Here is a 21,250-nt window from a genome sequence, read left to right on the forward strand (position 1 = left end):
TTATCTTATCTTTTGGAGTGGCGGCAACAATTTAGCAGTGACGGCCCGCCGCTGCTAAATAAATATAGGGGAAACACTGATCTGTCCAGAAGGGGGTTCATCAAAGTCTCTCTGTCGCTCTCTCTCTCTCTCACACACACACACACACACACACACACACACACACACACACACACCACACACACACACACACACACACTGCGATAATGGTCCTATCTGTCTAACTAGAGTGCTTCACTGATGAATGGTAGGTGACGCTCACCAACAATGCTTTCCATTGATTGGAGCTGAAGGTGATGGACTGCTGTGTCATCTTTGCTATATGACCAGCTGCTAAGCTGTATCGATCTACAGGCTTTATATATTGACTAAACCGAGATATCGTACTGGGCTAGTTTCAACTTGATGTCTTGGTATATCACATACTGTTATAAATGTTGTTGTTTCCATACAAGCACAGCAGTCAAGTCCTTTTTAAATTCACAAATAAGAATAGCCCACTAGATTATATATTATTTATGTTTTATTTAGGTAGGCAAGTCAGTTGAGAAAAATGTCTTATTTCCTACACCTGCCAAACCCAGACGACGCTGGGCCAATTGTGATCCGCCCTATGGGACTCCCAATCACGGCTGCTTGTGATACTGCCTGGAATCAAACCAGGGTGTCTGTAGTGACAACTCTAGCTCTGAGATGCAGTGCCTTAGACCGCTGCGCTACTCAGGAGCCCCAAGATATGTACAGCTACAAACTGGATGAATCTTTATTATCTGTTCACCGACTATTTTACCCAGAACCTTCCGGCAGTGAGCAAGAGAAGAGAAACGTAAATAATGAAGTTATTTGAGATAGAACCTTGGCTTGGAAAGTGAAGGGGGAAAAAAAACACACACCTTGCAACCAAGTTCTCCTCTGCTGTTACTCATCTTTAACTATGAAACGTTCATCCCTCTCTCAAGCTGTCCCCATAGCGCCACACAGAGTTAACCCCTCTACTTCCTCGTCATGCATGACAGAGCTCCGTGTCTGTGTGTCTGCATGACTGTTTCATGTGTTTTAAGTGTGTGTCTGTGTCTGTGTGTGTGTGTGTGTGTGTTAACACCTAAGTGCATTTTGTGTGTCTGGGTGATGGAGCTCTTTCCCAAAGGAAGGCTAGTTTCATTCTCTCTGTGAAATATAGAGTACACCAGCAATCCCAGGGGTCACTGCACTTCCTGTGTCTCTTATCAATGACACAACCCCCAGTGCACTAAAGCCACTAATCATCTAGCCACCCTCTCTCACTCTCTCTCTCCTCATTATTCCCCCTCTTAATCACCTAGTGAACACTACCATCATCACAGCCCCTCTTCTCTGTCTCTCTCTCTCTTTATATCTCTCTCTCTCTCACTCTCTCTCTCTTTGTACTTGCTTTGTTCAAAACTGTCCCTGACAATGTCACTGAATCTATTAACTTCGCCTCCTTCACACCGCAAACACCCTTCTCTGCAAGAGATTGAGGTATCATAGATGGACATTTGGTTTCAAATGTGATGCTATTGGGAGCCATAAGGAAGTTAAACTACCATCTTCTAAAGTCAAACATATATACGTATATTCTCTAGGGAGCTTGTGATGTAAGTAGACTTGATTTAACCCTGTTTACAGTAAACCATCACCTTCCAAACATCACCAACACACCATTTCATCTTCAAAGGGTGATACATCAGGCCTCGCCCCGTTCCCACGGTGACAGGTAGCTGGGTTAAGTACAGTCAAACCCCAGGTAAGAAGGTGGTCTCAGGAAAGAGTCAGTGGCTGCATCCCAAATGGCACCCTCTTCCCTACATAGTGCACTACAATATATAGTGAATAGGTTACCATTTGGGACACATCTATATATAGCCTTTGGATCCTGTGATTGTGGCTGGTGATATTGGACAGGTCCCGCTAATCCTGCGACTGTGGGTGGTGTGATTGGCTGGCTCCTACTGATCCTGTGATTGTGGCTGGTGTGATTGGCTGGCTCCTACTGATCCTGTGCCACAGTGGGAACATGACTCTGGAGGCTCCATGTGTAGCTAACTCACAGCGACGGTTAACCTCCCGATCCATCAGACCTTAGTAGCAGGCATGACACAGAGAACCTACTTCTTCCATTAGAGCTCTGACAGAGCCTAATGCCTGTCCTTGCAGTATCTCTCTCCCTCCATCTCTCCCTCTCTCTCTGTTTCTCTCCTTCTCTTTGTCTATCTCTCTCTTGCCATTTCTCGATCTTGCTCGCTTGCTCGGTCTCTCTCCCTCTCTCGCTCAGCTCTCTCTTTCGCCTGTCTCATCTCCACTCACCACAATAACAAACCTTTTTTTCCTCTCTTCCTCTACACTGACAGTACTGAATGTACACAACAAAAAATGTTATAGGAATCTTTTTTGTTACCATCCTACGAATGTGCTCTTCTTTGTTCATCCCTCGCTCCTCTTCTCTGTGAGATGGAGAGAGAGGGGACTCACAACACACAGGGTGGTATGAATTAGCACAACACACAGGGTGGTATGAAATAGCACAACACACAGGGTGGTATGAACTAACACAACACACAGGGTGGTATGAACTAACACAACACACAGGGTGGTATGAACTAGCACAACACACAGGGTGGTATGAACTAACACAACACACAGGGTGGTATGAACTAACACAACACACAGGGTGGTATGAACTAACACAACACACAGGGTGGTATGAACTAACACAACACACAGGGTGGTATGAACTAACACAACACACAGGGTGGTATGAACTACACACACACGACACACCCCGGGTCGGGTATGAACTAACACAACACACAGGGTGGTATGAACTAGCACAACACACAGGGTGGTATTAACTAACACAACACACAGGGTGGTATGAATTAGCACAACACACAGGGTGGTATGAACTAACACAACACACAGGGTGGTATGAACTAACACAACACACAGGGTGGTATGAACTAACACAACACACAGGGTGGTATGAACTACCACAACACACAGGGTGGTATGAACTAACACAACACACAAGGTGGTATGAACTAGCACAACACACAGGGTGGTATGAACTAACACAACACACAGGGTGGTATGAACTAGCACAACACACAGGGTGGTATGAACTAGCACAACACACAGGGTGGTATGAACTAGCACAACACACAGGGTGGTATTAACTAACACAACACACAGGGTGGTTTGAACTAACACAACACACAGGGTGGTATGAACTAACACAACACACAGGGTGGTATTAACTAGCACAACACACAGGGTGGTATGAACTAACACAACACACAGGGTGGTATTAACTAACACAACACACAGGGTGGTATTAACTAACACAACACACAGGGTGGTTTGAACTAACACAACACACAGGGTGGTATGAACTAACACAACACACAGGGTGGTATGAACTAACACAACACACAGGGTGGTATTAACTAGCACAACACACAGGGTGGTATGAACTAACACAACACACAGGGTGGTATTAACTAACACAACACACAGGGTGGTATTAACTAACACAACACACAGGGTGGTATTAACTAACACAACACACAGGGTGGTATGAACTAACACAACACACAGGGTGGTATTAACTAGCACAACACACAGGGTGGTATGAACTAACACAACACACAGGGTGGTATGAACTAACACAACACACAGGGTGGTATTAACTAACACAACACACAGGGTGGTATTAACTAACACAACACACAGGGTGGTATGAACTAACACAACACACAGGGTGGTATGAACTAACACAACACACAGGGTGGTTTGAACTAACACAACACACAGGGTGGTATGAACTAACACAACACACAGGGTGGTATGAACTAGCACAACACACAGGGTGGTATTAACTAACACAACACACAGGGTGGTATGAACTAACACAACACACAGGGTGGTATGAACTAACACAACACACAGGGTGGTATGAACTAACACAACACACAGGGTGGTATGAACTAACACAACACACAGGGTGGTATTAACTAGCACAACACACAGGGTGGTATGAACTAACACAACACACAGGGTGGTATTAACTAGCACAACACACAGTGTGGTATGAACTAACACAACACACAGGGTGGTATGAACTAACACAACACACAGGGTGGTTTGAACTAACACAACACACAGGGTGGTATGAACTAACACAACACACAGGGTGGTATGAACTAGCACAACACACAGGGTGGTATTAACTAACACAACACACAGGGTGGTATTGGCTGGGCTCCCTGCCTGTGCCATTAAACCCCTACAACTCATCCAGAACGCCGCAGCCCGTCTGGTGTTCAACCTTCCCAAGTTCTCTCACGTCACCCCGCTCCTCCGCTCTCTCCACTGGCTTCCAGTCGAAGCTCGCATCCGCTACAAGACCATGGTGCTTGCCTACGGAGCTGTGAGGGGAACGGCACCTCCGTACCTTCAGGCTCTGATCAGGCCCTACACCCAAACAAGGGCACTCCGTTCATCCACCTCTGGCCTGCTCGCCTCCCTACCTCTGAGGAAGCACAGTTCCCGCTCAGCCCAGTCAAAACTGTTCGCTGCTCTGGCACCCCAATGGTGGAACAAGCTCCCTCACGACGCCAGGACAGCGGAGTCAATCACCACCTTCCGGAGACACCTGAAACCCCACCTCTTCAAGGAATACCTGGGATAGGATAAAGTAATCCTTCTAACCCCCCCCTTAAAAGATTTAGATGCACTATTGTAAAGTGGTTGTTCCACTGGATATTATAAGGTTAATGCACCAATTTGTAAGTCGCTCTGGATAAGAGCGTCTGCTAAATGACTAAAATGTAAAAAATGTATTAACTAGCACAACACACAGGGTGGTATGAACTAACACAACACAGGTTCTTGTTTAGGTCTTAACGTATGAGCGCTCCCCTGGGAATCTAGATGGTATTAACTAGCACAACACACAGGGTGGTATGAACTAACACAACACACAGGGTGGTATTAACTAACACAACACACAGGGTGGTATGAACTAACACAACACAGGTTCTTGTTTAGGTCTTAACGTATGAGCGCTCCCCTGGGAATCTAGATGGTATGAACTAACACAACACACAGGGTGGTATGAACTAACACAACACACAGGGTGGTATGAACTAACACAACACACAGGGTGGTATTAACTAACACAACACACAGGGTGGTATTAACTAACACAACACACAGGGTGGTATTAACTAACACAACACACAGGGTGGTATGAACTAACACAACACACAGGGTGGTATGAACTAACACAACACACAGGGTGGTATTAACTAGCACAACACACAGGGTGGTATTAACTAACACAACACACAGGGTGGTATGAACTAACACAACACACAGGGTGGTATGAACTAACACAACACACAGGGTGGTATGAACTAACACAACACACAGGGTGGTATGAACTAACACAACACACAGGGTGGTATGAACTAACACAACACACAGGGTGGTATGAACTAACACAACACACAGGGTGGTATGAACTAACACAACACACAGGGTGGTATGAACTAACACAACACACAGGGTGGTATGAACTAACACAACACACAGGGTGGTATGAACTAACACAACACACAGGGTGGTATGAACTAACACAACACACAGGGTGGTATGAACTAACACAACACACAGGGTGGTATGAACTAACACAACACACAGGGTGGTATGAACTAGCACAACACACAGGGTGGTATGAACTAACACAACACACAGGGTGGTATGAACTAGCACAACACACAGGGTGGTATGAACTAGCACAACACACAGGGTGGTATGAACTAACACAACACAGGTTCTTGTTAAGGTCTTAACGTATGAGCGCTCCCCTGGGAATCTAGATGTGTTAATGAGACTATGCTCCAACACCAAGTGCTGCTGTCTTTCTCTGGCCTGTTGTTTTGCTCTTTTAAATAATTGACAAGGCTGTGCTAGTGAAGACAGGGACAAATCTGCTGAACTAACATCCAAGCCAGAAGTGCTAGAGCACCAAACTGCTATCAATCCCCCAGCTATATAGAATCATTACGGCTCGACACTTCATAAATCTTATGTAACCCCCACTCGGCTCAGCGATATAACATTCTGCCAACATTTTCTGTTTATTGTTTCTGCGTACAGGCAACAGAAGATTACTTTTGCTGTATTTACCCTCTAGATGAAGTTACATTTACAAACTACACTTTAACGTCAGGCCTGTGAATAACGGCTCAGGGCATATTAGCCTGCTTTCTGAGGAGATGGATCTGTGGCTAACTGCCATGGTGGGAGTTATAACTAAGAGACTTGTATTTTAGTCAGAGTTAAAGCTGTTAAAGCTGTCAGGCGTGGCTCTATAGTGAATATGATCCTATATTGGGGGTATTGGGGCAGAGCTGTGTAGTTGCAGTGTGTTTTGGGTGCGTCCCAAAAACCACCCTACTCCATATACAGTGCACTACCTTTGACCACAACCTATGGGCCTTAGTCAAAAGCAGTGCACTATATAGGAAATAGGGTGCCATTTCCGACACAGGCTGTCCCCCCCCCCCCTCTCCACTCCTCTTCTCTCCTCTCCTCTCCCCACCTCTCTCCCCTCCCCTCTCCTCTCCTCTCCCCTCCCCTCCCCTCTCCTCTCCCCTCACCTCCCCTCTCCTCTCCTCCCCTCGCCTCTCCTCCCCTCTCCCCCCCTCCCCTCTCCTCCCCTCTCCTCCCCTCCTCTCCCCTCCCCTCTTCCCCTCTCCCCTCCCCTCTCCTCCCCTCCCCTCCCCTCCCATCTCCTCTCCTCTCCTCCCCTCCCCTCTCCTCTCCTCTCCTCTCCTCTCCTCTCCTCTCCTCTCCTCTCCTCTCCTCTCCTCTCCTCTCCTCTCCTCTCCTCTCCTCTCCTCCCCTCCCCTCTCCTCTCCTCTCCTCTCCTCCCCTCCCCTCTCCTCTCCCCTCCCCTCTCCTCTCCTCTCCTCTCCTCCCCTCTCCTCCCCTCCCCTCTGCTCTCCCCTCCCCTCCCCTCCTCTCCTCCCCTCTCCTCTCCTCTCCCCTCCCCTCCCCTCCCCTCTCTTCTCCTCTCCCCTCCCCTCCCCTCCCCTCTCCCCTCCCCTCCCCTCCTCCCCTCCCCTCCCCTCTCCTCCCCTCCCCTCCCCTTCCCTCCCCTCTCCTCTCCTCCCCTCTCCTCCCCTCCCCTCTCCTCTCCTCTCCTCTCCTCTCCTCTCCCTGGGAAAACAGAGGGCTGTGTGATTGAGATGTTGACTGGGAGCAGCAGCTAGGAGACGGAGACTGCATGCCACTGACTATCTATTAACCTGACACTTATTTTTTCTCACTTGTCTAAACCATTTTTGAATGGAAGCAAGTCGGGATGCAGCCCTTTTTTACGGTCCCCTGCTGCCAGCATGCTGGTGCTGTAGATGGGTAGAAGAGATAAAAACAGCTCAGAGCTGCCCCCCCCCCCATTAAAATGCCAACCAAAACCCTGCTCCGCTCTAGATACCCAAAGAAAAATCAATGTCCTTTCCCTTTCAGAGATGCCTTTGCCTTGCTCCCTCCCCTCCAAGACCACAGTGCTGTGATGTCTGTCTATTCATCACATACACTGTGTACAAAACATTAGGAATACCTGCTCTTTCCATTAAATAGATTGGTGAATCCAGGTGAAAGCTATGATCCCTTATTGATGTCACTTGTTAAATCCACTTCAATCAGTGTAGATGAAGGGGAGGAGACAGGCTAAATAAGGATTTTTAAGCCTTGAGACAATTGAGACATGGATTGTGTATGTGTGCCATTCAGAGGGTGAAGGTGTTCCTAATGTTTTGTACACTCAGTGTACAGTATGTTACCTAGCGATGCTCTTGTATCTAACATAACCCCTATAGATGATATAGCTGGGAGGAAATGCTTATCTTATCTTTACAAGGCAGTTTTATCTGCACGGAAAGGTAGCTGTGTCTTTACAAGAGAGTAGCCCTGGCCTAGCGCACTGGAAGGCAATTCATTATAATGCACAACAGCTGCCTCAGGACTTAGGTGATCGGAATGTAAAACAGTTAGATTACTATGGTACTCCTCTCCCTCTCCCACACGACAGCAGGGGTCTTCCTTGACACACCTCTAACCCCGCAGAGAGCGAGAGAAAGAGAGAGCGAGAGAGAGAGAGAGAGAGAGAGAGAGAGAGCGAGAGAGAGAGAGAAAGAGAGAGAGAGAAAGAGAGAGAGAGAAAGCGAGAGAGAGAGAAAGAGAGAGAGAGAAAAAGAGAGAGAGAGAAAAAGAGAGCGAGAGAGAGAGAGAGAGAAAGAGAGAGAGAAAGAGAGAGAGAGAAAGAGAGAGAGAGAAAGAGAGAGAGAAAGAGAGGAGAGAGAGAGAGAGAGAGAGAGAGAGCGAGAGCGAGAGGGAGAGAGAGTGAGAGCGAGAGAGAGGGAGAGAGGGAGAGAGAGAGAGAGCGAGAGAGAAAGAGAGGAGAGAAAGAGAGAGAGAAAGAGAGGAGAGAAAGAGACAGAGAGCGAGAGCGAGAGCGAGAGAGAGAGAGAGAGAACGCATCATCAGTACAGGTGTCAGAGGATGTGACATGACACATCACTCGTACAGCCACTACCCCATCACAGTCTCTCTGCAGCAGGCATACCAGCCACATCCCAGCCACAATCCGCTTAGCCACATCCCAGTAAGCCCATCCGAGGTAGCCCATCTCAGCCACATCCCAGCCTATCCCATCTCAGCCACATCCCGCTCAGCCACATCCCAGCCATGGCTCCTGTGTTCTTTACCAAGCACAGGCCTAATTAACACTTCAGCCGCACAAAACAGCACCTGGCACCTCCATTGTGTGTGTGCCACCCAGTGTTGGTGATGCCAAGGTCTTAATCAACCACTCTCAAACAGGCGCCTATTGGACTAATGTTAGTGCTTGCCAGCACAAGAGCAAGGCTTGTTGGAAGAGGAAAACATGGGCAAATGTCAAGGACCCAATTCTCATTCAGAGTATACACGCATGCAGAGAGTCTCTGTGGCAGAAATAGATATAACTCCAATGTTGGATGACTTAAAAGCATATTGAGAGGTGCTCGAAACTAGCAACCCGCATTCTGTGTGATACAGTCCAGACGTGAGAATATGGGTAGAGGTCAGTAATTCCATGTCATTCTGTATCCATAGTCTGAGCTTTATTAAGCTTAACAAAGACATTGTACTTGGGTAAATGACTGAATCTAAGACCTGCTCTAAAACAATAGAGGGGGCTTTAAATACAGAAAACATTGGGACTAGAGAGAACAGACTGGTCCATATTCTGTAATGACTACTATTCCATCAGCCCCAATGCCCTGTCCTTAACATACGACTGATTCCTCTCCCTAGTTAACGCTCTGGTGTACAACTACAAACAATCCACTTGTCCTCCTCAAGCCATTATGCAAGACAGCATCTGGAGCCTGTATCTCATCATTCCTCTCTTCAAATATTAACCACATGAAGAAAACACTTTTCTGCTGCAGTCCAAGAACATTCATTCTATTCTGTACCTGAGATCAAACCACACTCCCTTTAAACAAACCTGCCAAATCATTTAGTTTTAGTCATAGAACCGGACAGGATTCAAATTGACATCCCACAATGAATCATCTCTTGTCATTTTGGTGCCCATTCTCCCAGCTGGAGGTTTGAGTGGGAGTGCGTGTTGGGAGAGAGAGTGCTGTATAACAGCAATATCATAAGCAACTCTGTGAATACATTACAGCACCACTGTTCATCTGCAGAGGCTGGGGCCCTTTGTTGAGCTGAACACCCATCGGCCCCTCACAGCCACAGCCCCGAAAGAGGTAAGAGCACATATAACATTCCACCTAACATATCCACTCCGCGCTTTACAGCCACGCCTGTCACAGCACCCTGCCTCATTAAGGGAAGGGAAGTACGGGGGAGACGAGAGCTATTTGAGTTAGAGAGTAGGAGGTGGGCTTAGTCAGAGAGAGGGATAGGAAAGGAAATGAGAGGAGAGAGTAGTTCCTGCATTTAGAAGATTGGTTTGTGTTTTTCATGGTTCGAATTCCCCGCAGACTGTTTTTAATTTAGCAGAGAATCCAAGTATAGAAACTATAATTTTGGAGCCATCGTGAAATTGCATTACTGCATCCAATACCATAGCCTACAACTGGAGACTTAATTAGCCCATTGTTTTCAAGTCAACCATCTTGGGATATATGAGGTCTGGATGTGACATGGGCGGAGTGGGAGATTAAACTGGGGCATAATAAACAAGATGAATCGTTAAAAGGAGTCACAATCAGTACACAGGGAATGTAATACACTATACGAGACTGTATATCTCAGTGTATTTGTGTGTCCTTGCTTGTGTGTGTTTGTGTGCATATCTGCACGTGTGTGGTTGGTAATATGTGTGTATTATGTAAGCATTCTGCATGTCTGTATCTTGTCACTATGGGCTTCCAACCTGGTGAATCCAAACCCCCCCCACCTCCTCATCTTTCCCTGGTGATGAGCCTTTTCATCTGGTTATGGAAGTGCTAACTCTCAATGCCAAAAGGGCAGACTGATGCCCCGGGTCAGAGGGCAGCTGCTGTGCCTGAATCTCTGTCCTCAGCACACAATGGTGATGTATTCTAGGGAATAGGGCTCAGTACGGGAAGAGCTGTCAGAGTAACAGGAGAACACCTGGGATTACTGTCAACTGGACTGTCTCCTCCTTTTCCTCTGTCCCTCCCTTCTCTCTTATCTATCTATCTACCTCCCCTCCTCTCCCCTCCTCTCATAAGATCTATGGCATTCCCATTGACATTGACCTTTAAACTCCAATTAGCCACTTTATCAGAAATTAATTATTCATATTACAAAAACCAACAGGGCTTAGGTTGTTTGTCTCTTTCACCTCATTATCATCCGGTAATGCCTGGCCCTGCATCACATTTCCATTACAAAGACGGGAAGATGATGTTTACTGAAGACTCAGGTGAATCTAAAGGGTAAACTGAGATAAGGGAGAATTTTGTAGATTTATTTTCCGCTTCTGTGCCCAGTTAAAATGTACTGTGTATTAAATCATTCAAGATAACTCTTTAGACTGCATGAATAGGAGAGTGTTTGACCTTATACTGTAGGAAGAGAACATCCACTTTTGGAAGCCATGCAGAGCCGTCTGCCCTAATTTGGTGTGAAATGGTTGACAGGGAAGCGTGAAAATGGCTTCCAGAGTATCAGCAGTTCATGAAATAAGTGACATGCATACCAGTCAGAGCTGCTATCGTCTCACCCACACCCACACCCACACCCATACACACACCCACACACCCATACACACACCCACACCCACACACCCATACACACACCCACACCCATTCACACACCCACACACACCCACACACCCACACCCACACCCATACACACACCCACACCCACACACCCACACACCCATACACACAACTACACACCCACTCACGCTCTCTCTCTGCAATTATTTGTCATCCTCTGTTAAGTATCATGCTGTTGAATAGTGCCAGAGGCTTCCATGGTAACACCATCATGTATCGGCCACTCAGTAACTGGCCCTATGATTGGATGAATCTCCTTCAACTAAATGAGGTGTTTGGCATGCACTGCCAGAGTCAGAGGTGTGTAGGAGAGCAGTCTACTGATTGAGCCTCAGCTCTCCAATGAGAGGTAGTAACTCAGTCAACTACCTGAGATGATGTCTCATATGGACAGGGTCAGATAGGCTACAAATAGACAAATCAGCCTGCTCAAAAGTTTTGGATTGCCCTACCCTGATTTGTATTAGAGGGTATGCTAAAAAGGGGAGATTAGAGAATTGATATGTGTGTGCATGGGCAAGTGTGCGTGCGTGTGTGTGTGTGTGTGTGTGTGTGTGTGTGTGTGTGTGTGTGTGTGTGTGTGTGTGTGTGTGTGTGTGTGTGTGTGTGTGTGTGTGTGTGTGTGTGTGTGTGTGTGTGTGTGTGTGTGTGTGTGTGTGTGTGTGTGTGTGTGTGTGTGTGTGTGTGTTCTTTTTTTGTTATCAAAAGAGACAGGAAGAGAGTCTTAAAATAGACATTTTTAAACAAGCGTCAGATTAGGATTGGCAACACTGTTCTCACCCTGGATTCGCTTTCTGTTTTTCAGGGAGCTTAGAAAGATTTAAGGGATCAGTCTGAGGTTTATGTTTTTGCTCCACTCTATATTCTCCTCTTCACATCCCCCCTACACTCCTGTCTACATAGCCCTAAACCCCAGAACCCCTCATACCCAGCCCTAAACCCTCAGCACCCCTCATTCCTATCCCTAAACCCACAGCACGCCTCATACCTAGCCCTAAACCCTCAGCACCCCTCATACCCAGCCATAAACCCATAGCACCCCTCATACCTATCCCTAAACCCACAGCACGCCTCATACCTAGCCCTAAACCCACAGAACCCCTCATACCCAGCCCTAAACCCACAGCACGCCTCATACCTAGCCCTAAACCCACAGCACCCCTCATACCCAGCCCTAAACCCACAGAACCCCTCATACCCAGCCCTAAACCCACAGCACGCCTCATACCTAGCCCTAAACCCACAGCACGCCTCATACCCAGCACTAAACACACAGCACGCCTCATACCTAACCCTAAACCCACAGCACCCCTCATACCCAGCCCTAAACCCACAGCACCCCTCATACCCAGCACTAAACACACAGCACGCCTCATATCTAGCCCTAAACCCATAGCACGCCTCATACCCAGCCATAAACCCACAGCACGCCTCATACCCAGCCATAAACCCACAGCATGCCTCATACCCAGCCATAAACCCACAGCACGCCTCATACCTAGCCCTAAACCCACAGCACCCCTCATACCCAGCACTAAACACACAGCACGCCTCATACCTAGCCCTAAACCCATAGCACCCCTCATACCCAGCCCTAAACCCTCATATCTAGCCCTAAACCCACAGCACGCCTCATACCCAGCCATAAACCCACAGCATGCCTCATACCCAGCCCTAAACCCACAGCACCCCACATACACAGCACACAGCACACCTCATACCCAGCCCTAAACCCCAGCACGCCTCATACCTAGCCCTAAACCCACAGCACCCCTCATACCTAGCCCTAAACCCACAGCACGCCTCATACCCAGCCCTAAACCCACAGCACCCCTCATACCCAGCCCTAAACCCACAGCACGCCTCATATCTAGCCCTAAACCCACAGCACCCCTCTTACCCAGCACTAAACCCACAGCACCCCTCATACCCAGCCCTAAACCCACAGCACGCCTCATACCCAGCCATAAACCCACAGCACCCCTCATACACAGCCCTAAACCCACAGCACGCCTCATACCCAGCCATAAACCCACAGCACCCCTCATACCCAGCACTAAACACACAGCACGCCTCATACCTAGCCCTAAACCCATAGCACCCCTCATACCCAGCCCTAAACCCTCATATCTAGCCCTAAACCCACAGCACGCCTCATACCCAGCCATAAACCCACAGCATGCCTCATACCCAGCCCTAAACCCACAGCACCCCACATACACAGCACACAGCACACCTCATACCCAGCCCTAAACCCCAGCACGCCTCATACATAGCCCTAAACCCACAGCACGCCTCATACCCAGCCCTAAACCCACAGCACCCCTCATACCCAGCCCTAAACCCACAGCACGCCTCATATCTAGCCCTAAACCCACAGCACCCCTCTTACCCAGCACTAAACCCACAGCACCCCTCATACCCAGCCCTAAACCCACAGCACGCCTCATACCCAGCCATAAACCCACAGCACCCCTCATACACAGCCCACAGCACGCCTCATACCCAACCCTAAACCCACAGCAACCCTCATACATAGCCCACAGCACGCCTCATACCCAACCCTAAACCCACAGCAACCCTCATACATAGCCCACAGCACACCTCATACCCAACCCTAAACCCACAGCACCCCTCATACCTAGCCCACAATCCACAACCACAGGAATACTTTGCATCACAATAAGTCGTAGTGCAATCATGACAACATGTTAGGAGATTATTATGTTCTATTCAAATGGCCTCTTTAAATATAAGTCACAGAACAAGTTCCCTCATTTGGTCTGGCTGTCTGAATGTTCTCCACACATAAAGTGACAGATGGGTATTTAGAGTCAGATACTGTGCTGTGTAAATCCATGGTGATATCAAATCATTGTTCTGAGGAGGCTTTGCCTCAGGGTACTGTCTATGTGATTTCAGCTCTGGCCAGACTGCTGTTTGTCCTTCAGTGACAAAGATAGATGTAAATTCCCCCTGACTGTGAGTCTAGACCTCTGCTGAAGGTATCTAGAATGGAGACTGGTGACGTCTAGGAGATTATATTATCTCTGGGTGAAAAACCATCTCTGACAGACAGATAGTCATGGAGGGCCTCTTGATGCCTGAGAGGTTGATAGTTGGTTATTTGATCAGCTTGTCTCCCTAGTGCTGCTAAGAGCTGACTGAGTGGGAGCTGTAAGGCTGAGCTGGGTTCCCTAGCACCCACTCAGTGAGCCCTGGGAGTAGGCAGGGCAGGGCTGGAGACTGAGAGCTGACTGACTGGGGCCACAGGTGTTTTCCTTAGTCCTTTACATTGTGTTCCACTGGGCTCATTATTGGTAAATCCTCTCTGTTGTCCCCTCCACCATGCACTGCATGTACTGGAAAACAACAGGGCCAACTCAATAGGCAATGTGCTACTACTCTGGCACGTAATTAGAGATGATTTACAGAGAGTGATTACTCTATGCTACTAAATTTGATTGCTCAAACAATTATCTCTGTATATTCTGTGGTGATGGAGCTGAATGATGAAGGAAGCGTTGGGCTTTTGTTCGTCTTAGATGCTGTGTTTGAGAGGGAGAACTATCCCAATTTTCCAATAATTAGCATTCATTCAACATCAGAGTACAGTTAGGCTGCGCAAGCTGACATCTTGCTAGATTTGCAATGTTTTGTTCTCTCAAAGTACATTCATTACATTATTGGAGTCTGAGCAGTACTTTATGTTGATCAGACACATTTCCCAATAAGATATTTTGTAAAAACCTTGTCATTCTGAATGTCTTCTTTATGCAGAGGATGGACACAAATGAAAAGTACAAACTAACACTGTGGGTATAGTGCTTACAGAATGTCAATGGACAAGTGTGTGTGTGTGTGTGTGTGTGTGTGTGTGTGTGTGTGTGTGTGTGTGTGTGTGTGTGTGTGTGTGTGTGTGTGTGTGTGTGTGTGTGTGTGTGTGTGTGTGTGTGTGTGTGTGTGTGTGTGTGTGTGGTGTGTGTGTGCGTGCGTGTGTGTGTGCGTGAGTGGCCGCGTGTGTGCATGTGTGTACTTGTCTGTGTGGGTGCAGGTGAGTGGGTGAGATCGTGAACGCGTAGAGACAGGAAAGTCTCAAAATGGCCAAGGAAAGCCTGTATCCAGCCCCCTATAAGCCTGAGTGACATGCACCAGCAATTATAGCACATCACAGCAGGGTATATACAGTCAACATCACACCTCCCTCTATCTATCGCAGCACTACTCTGACACATCTCCCCGTGTCTGTTCCATGGATGACTGGGTATGGAGAGCGAGAGAGAGAGAGAGAGACAGACAGAGAAAGAGAAAGAGAGAGAGCGAGAGAGAGAGAGAGAGAGAGAGAGAGAGAAAGAGAGAGAGACAGACAGACAAAGAAAGAGAAAGAGAGAGAGAGAGAGAAAGCGAGAGAGAGAGAGACAGACAAAGAAAGAGAGAGAGAGAAAGAGAGAGAGAGAGAGAGAGAGAGAGAGAGAGAGAGAGAGAGAGAGAGAGAGAAAGAGAGATGGTATAACCTGCATAGTATAATAAAACCTTGAGTTGGCACACACCCAGATAAAATAATTTAGTGTAGAGGTGCTGACTAAGGGCGAATAAACTGTAAGCTATACAAATAAATAAAGAGTCGCTCTACATACATAAACTCCCAGTCATTTATTGGGTAAAACACCATCGTTTCGGCATCACTGATCACAGGGTCACCCTGAAGAAGGCACAGTGATGCCAAAACGTTGACGGTTTAACCAATAAATTACTGGGAGTTTATACATATTTATTTGTATAACCTGCATAGTAATCAGAACCCACCAGCTGCGACACTGCAACCCAGGGAAGCAGGGAAGGGTAACAGACCACTAGCACTGAGCAAGAGGGCCACACACACGGATTAGTGATAGGGACAGAAACCAAAAACAGGGACAGCAGACTCAGACACACATGCTGTTCACACACAGATAGGACCGGCATGGCACACCTACATCACTTTGCATACATAGACATTGTACTGCACGCCTAGACAGAGAACATTTCCACATCAGGTCGGCTTATTGACCAGACTTACTTTGGATTCCATACAACATCAACAAAACTCAGATCAGCTTGGTAGGCTTACTACTCTGGTGCAGCTACATACAAATCATCCATTGGGTGACAAAACATGTGTAATGCCAATACCCTGTTCAGCTCCAGTCCATTACTTGGTAATCTCACGGCGCCATCCTTTCAAATCTCGTTTTGTCGACTCAACTATTGGAACAGAACATGAGAAGCCAGCATTTCCGAGGCTAATCACATGGTAATAATTACACAGCTAGTCACGACTTCTCTTGTCAACCTGAGTAGTGCTTCTGCTGTCATGCCAAACTCTCAATAACTCAATTTGAAAGGGAAATGTGTCACTCACCAAATGTCAGGCCGGATGCATCAGCCAGACTCCCCACAACGTGTTGTTCAGGGCGTATAGTGTACGTCTAACTCACCAAACATCTTCTGGATTGTTCCTGCTAAAACTGGCTGATGCCTCATCAACAGTCTATTCTGATTGGAGGGATTTTTGGCATACTGAGTTTCTTTTTTTTAATGTATTTTTCTCCCCGATCTTGTTGTATCTAATTGGTAGTTACAGTCTTGTCCCATCGCTGCAACTCCCTTACGGACTCGGGAGAGGTGACGGTCGAGAGCCGTGCGTCCTCCGAAACACGACCCCGCCAAGCCACACTGCTTCTTGACACACTGCCCGCTTAACCCGGAAGCCAGCCGCACCAATGTCTCGGAAGGAAACACTGTCCAGTTGGCAAGCGAAGTCAGCATGCAGGTGCCCCGACCCTCCACAAGGAATCGCTAGAGCGCGATGGGACAACAAAATCGCGTCCGGCCAAACCCTCTCCGAACCTGGATGACGCTGGGCCAATTGTGCGCGGTCACGGCCGGCTGACTTCAAAAGCAAGAAAGCACATTCAAGAGTTCCAACACAACTTTCAAATTAATCATTTGAATTGTCATTACATTTTATTGCAAATAATAGTACATTTGCAATAAAATGATTGTATGTTTCTTGGCTAAACAAACACTTTTTTTATAGCCATCCTGACTATCTTGGTCATGTTTGTACAGTATTCATGCCATGCATGTTATTTGAAGTGTTCTCATTGTGTGTTAGTATCCTGCACAGCAAATACAACTGTAAAGTGTACCACAATAATAGCACCAAGTAAAGCACTGGAGTGTTTACTGCCATACAATGACCATGAGCAGCCTTTAGCGGCACTAGGTAGCCTAGTGGTTAGAGAGTTGGACTTATAACCGAAAGGTTGCAAGATCGAATCCCCGAGCTGACAAGGTAAAAATCTGTCGTTCTGCCCCTGAACAAGGCAGTTAACCCAATGTTCCTAGGCTGTCATTGAAAATAACAATTTGTTCTTAACTGACTTGCCTCGTTAAATAAAGGTAAAATAAATACAATTTACATGACCATGAAAACAGCAGCTGACAGACAGTATGCATAGTGGCCTGGAGCTCAGTCATACATTAAGCACTAAAACACTCTACCTTCTAACTCACTCAAACAACATATGTAGGATTTTAATTTGATCACCCTGTTGCAGGAGAACTTTCCTGCAATGCAGGAAATGTAAAACGTGTAGTGTATTTGAGGTTTAAAAAGGCTTCTGAAGTTTGTTTTCCAGACTTGATTTTCCCTTACGAAAAATGTATCAATCCCTACAAAAAGGTAATTAAATACAATGCACATAATAATTCACATTTCCTTTGCGGCAGGATTATTTTCCTGTAGAAATCTGGCTCAAATGAAGATCCTACATCTGTAAACTCCTGTTTTAAGTGGATGGGGTACTCCATCTCCTGACTCAACAGGGAGTTCCTAGCTAACCTGCCGAGTCTGTTCAGTTCACATAATGATCAGGGTCCTTGAAGCACAGACAGTTAGTTACTGGCTATGTGAGTTCATCATAGAGACATCACATCTCCAACCCTGGATCAATAATCAATCTGATGATGACTGTCAGGGAGAGCTACAGTAATGCTGCATGCATTAAAGGAGTTGAGAGCAATGCATAGGCACACATAGTTGAAAGCCAAACAGTGGCCTTCTATTGATGCTGGGCGAAATGAGGGGAACCATTTTGTCAGAAGTAAAATGATGAAAGATTTTTGAAATTGTTTTTCTTCAAGTATATAATCTTCATATTGAAACAATCAAAGGAGTCAAATGATCAAGAGAGCAAAATATCAGAAAGATCGCATCAAAACCAGCAGACCAATTACAACGGTATTACTAAGGCATTAAGAATGCTTTGACCATTGCTACTCAGGGTCAAATAATATGATTGTTCTTCAGCAGCAAATTCAATGAGAATATGGAGATCGTGTGTGTGTGTGTGTGTGTGTGTGTGTGTGTGTGTGTGTGTGTGTGTGTGTGTGTGTGTGTGTGTGTGTGTGTGCGTGTGCGTGCGTGAGTGAGTGAGTGTGTGGAATGCCATGGGGATAGACGGGGTTAAATGTATGTTCATGTGTAATAAGAAGTGGTTCAGGTCGTGACATTGTCAGCATAAATCAATGTTTGAATTCTATATAAAGTCAGGAGCAACTGTCAATTTAAAAGGAAAATATTTTATTCTGGTTACTGACCACCCACATATATCCTTCATGAAGCATTATGCCGCGCCTGTCTTGTCCATATCACCTAGCCAGCCCTTGATCAATGCCCAAGAATGCTATAATCAGAAGGCACATAATGCTTATCCGAGAGACAGAGACTGAACACAACTCATAAACTGCAGTGCGGCATCAGCCGTTAATATCAAATATAGTATTCGTGGTAGGCCTATGTCTGAATATTTCATTCACGCCAGGCTCGCGCACACAGGGCTTAATGTTGTGCAAATCTGGAAACCATTTCATCGTCGCAATAAACTGCCACGTTCTCGCTCATTACCTGCAAGAATCATTAGCCTACGGTGCTGGTGAACTGTATCATCATAACATATTTGTCATCACCCATAGCAGCAGACATGATAACATAACACATTGTAGTCAAATAAGCATTTGCGCACTATTCATTGGAGGAAAATACTGAACAACCACAAGGTGTTTTTGGCATAATAATAACTCGGACTGATGATGATAATAATCGGACTGATGATGATAAAAAGTTAAAGCACACTTACCACCTTTGAACATAGTGGAAGATTTATGTCGTCCTATGTCTTTTGAGAATCATCTATTCTTGTATTCCAGACTAAACGTGGGCTCTCTATTTTCGAAGTTATCAAAATAAAGTTTTAAATGTTTCTTTGTTTTATGATGCGTCTAATGTTGCTCCTCTTGTCGCGGTTGCCGTCCAGCCAACACATTCAGTTGTGATGTATAAAATAGTCAACGAACATTAGTCTCCTCTCATCCCGTTGAGTAGGCTAGTCTATGGGACATACCTTTTCAAGCAGGATTTGGAAAACACGCAAGGGTAACGTTACGCATTGCGAACAAATGCATTGAAAATATCATTTCAAAAGCAAAATACCCTACTGTTCGGCTTGTGAGAGGTACCGTAGAGCTCGTTTCAATCGTTGTTAACCATCATTTTTACACTCACTTCAAATGAATGCAAAACAGCTATTACAATTTTTTGGGCAAAACGACTGTGCTCACAGCCTGTCTCCAAATAGAGAGTTAATCATTTTAAAAGGGCAATCTAAATTCCTTCTCGAACGAAGTCGGATGGATCATATCATATTCGTTCAACTCTTTCCTTATCACAATAAGTTATTTAGATTCACATTTCGTTTCTGAAGTTGGATTAGGCGCTGGGTCCTCAAATCTTCATTAAAAACGTGGATTTTGATGCGTTTCGATCCGTATAAATCCCTCCAATAATATATTCCCGCGCTTTCCCGTAGTGTTTGGGAGCTGCAGTAAAATTCCTGCCTTTCTCCGGTCTTATCTGTGAAGACCTTGCAATTTACGCCACTTCCTCAGAGAATGTAGACTTTCGCCATCCTGCGCTTAAGGTAGAATAAAGAAAGTAAAGCTGTGGGTCCGCTCTGCCTCATCATTGCACCCTCTCCGTCCGTCTCTGAGTTGGCTTGCTCCGTTTTCTCCGGTGTTTGCTGGCAAAGTCTGAATGTTCAGCCCTCCACTTGAAGGGAAAATATTACAATTATCTTATTATCACCTACATTCCAATTCCGTGTTTAGGGGGCAGTATTATTCACACAAATTAAAAGTGCCAAATAAAACACAATAACTTATGTAACTCAATGTAATATCTTGTATTCTTCGCATGTTAGCCTAATCATCAAGATCCTTAATTTTCTTCAGGCTCTGAGAGATGCTGGAATTTGGTTTAGAAATGTGGTCGGTACCGTTACATGCATGATTGACACATGACAATGACCACTAGTCAAATCAAATTGTATTAGTCACACACATACAAGTGTAGACCTTACAGTGAAATGCTTACTTACGAGCCCCTAAACAATGCAGTTTTAAAAAATACGGATAAGACTAAGAAATAAAAGTAACAAGTCATTAAAGAGCAGCAGTAAAATAACAATAGCGACACTATATACAGGGGGTACGGAACAGAGTCAATGTGTGGGGCCACCGGTTAGTTGAGGTAATATGTACATGTAGGTAGAGTTATTAAAGGGACTAAAAATACATGATAACAACAGATAGTAGCAGCGGTGTAAAAGAGGGGAGGACAATGCAAATAGTCGACAAGTCCCTGACTGGAGTGTGCAGTTCCGGGCCGGGCTCAATGTGGGCGGACTCAAACGCGTTTAACCCTTCCCTTCTCATTCAAGGTCACCCAAGTTGAGGTTCACGTCGAAGGTAGCAACGTCAACGAAAGCGAATCTTAAACGAACCTAACCTACACGGAT

General features: G+C 46.1%; 1 protein-coding gene across 1 annotated transcript in view; it reads right to left on the bottom strand.

The window, feature by feature from the left end:
- Window positions 1–20,758, bottom strand: part of LOC106612932 (reticulon-4 receptor-like 1) — a 217,860-nt gene extending 197,102 nt beyond the window's left edge. Inside the window, exon 1 of the mRNA XM_014214597.3 lies at window positions 19,535–20,758. Within this exon, the coding sequence (XP_014070072.1) occupies window positions 19,535–19,547 (13 nt within the window). The 5' untranslated portion in view covers window positions 19,548–20,758. The remainder of the gene's footprint in view (window positions 1–19,534) is intronic.
- Window positions 20,759–21,250: the final 492 nt, after the last annotated feature.

Source organism: Salmo salar, chromosome 09 (assembly GCF_965601325.2).
Source record: "Salmo salar chromosome 09, fSalSal1, whole genome shotgun sequence".
Lineage (NCBI taxonomy): Eukaryota > Metazoa > Chordata > Actinopteri > Salmoniformes > Salmonidae > Salmo > Salmo salar.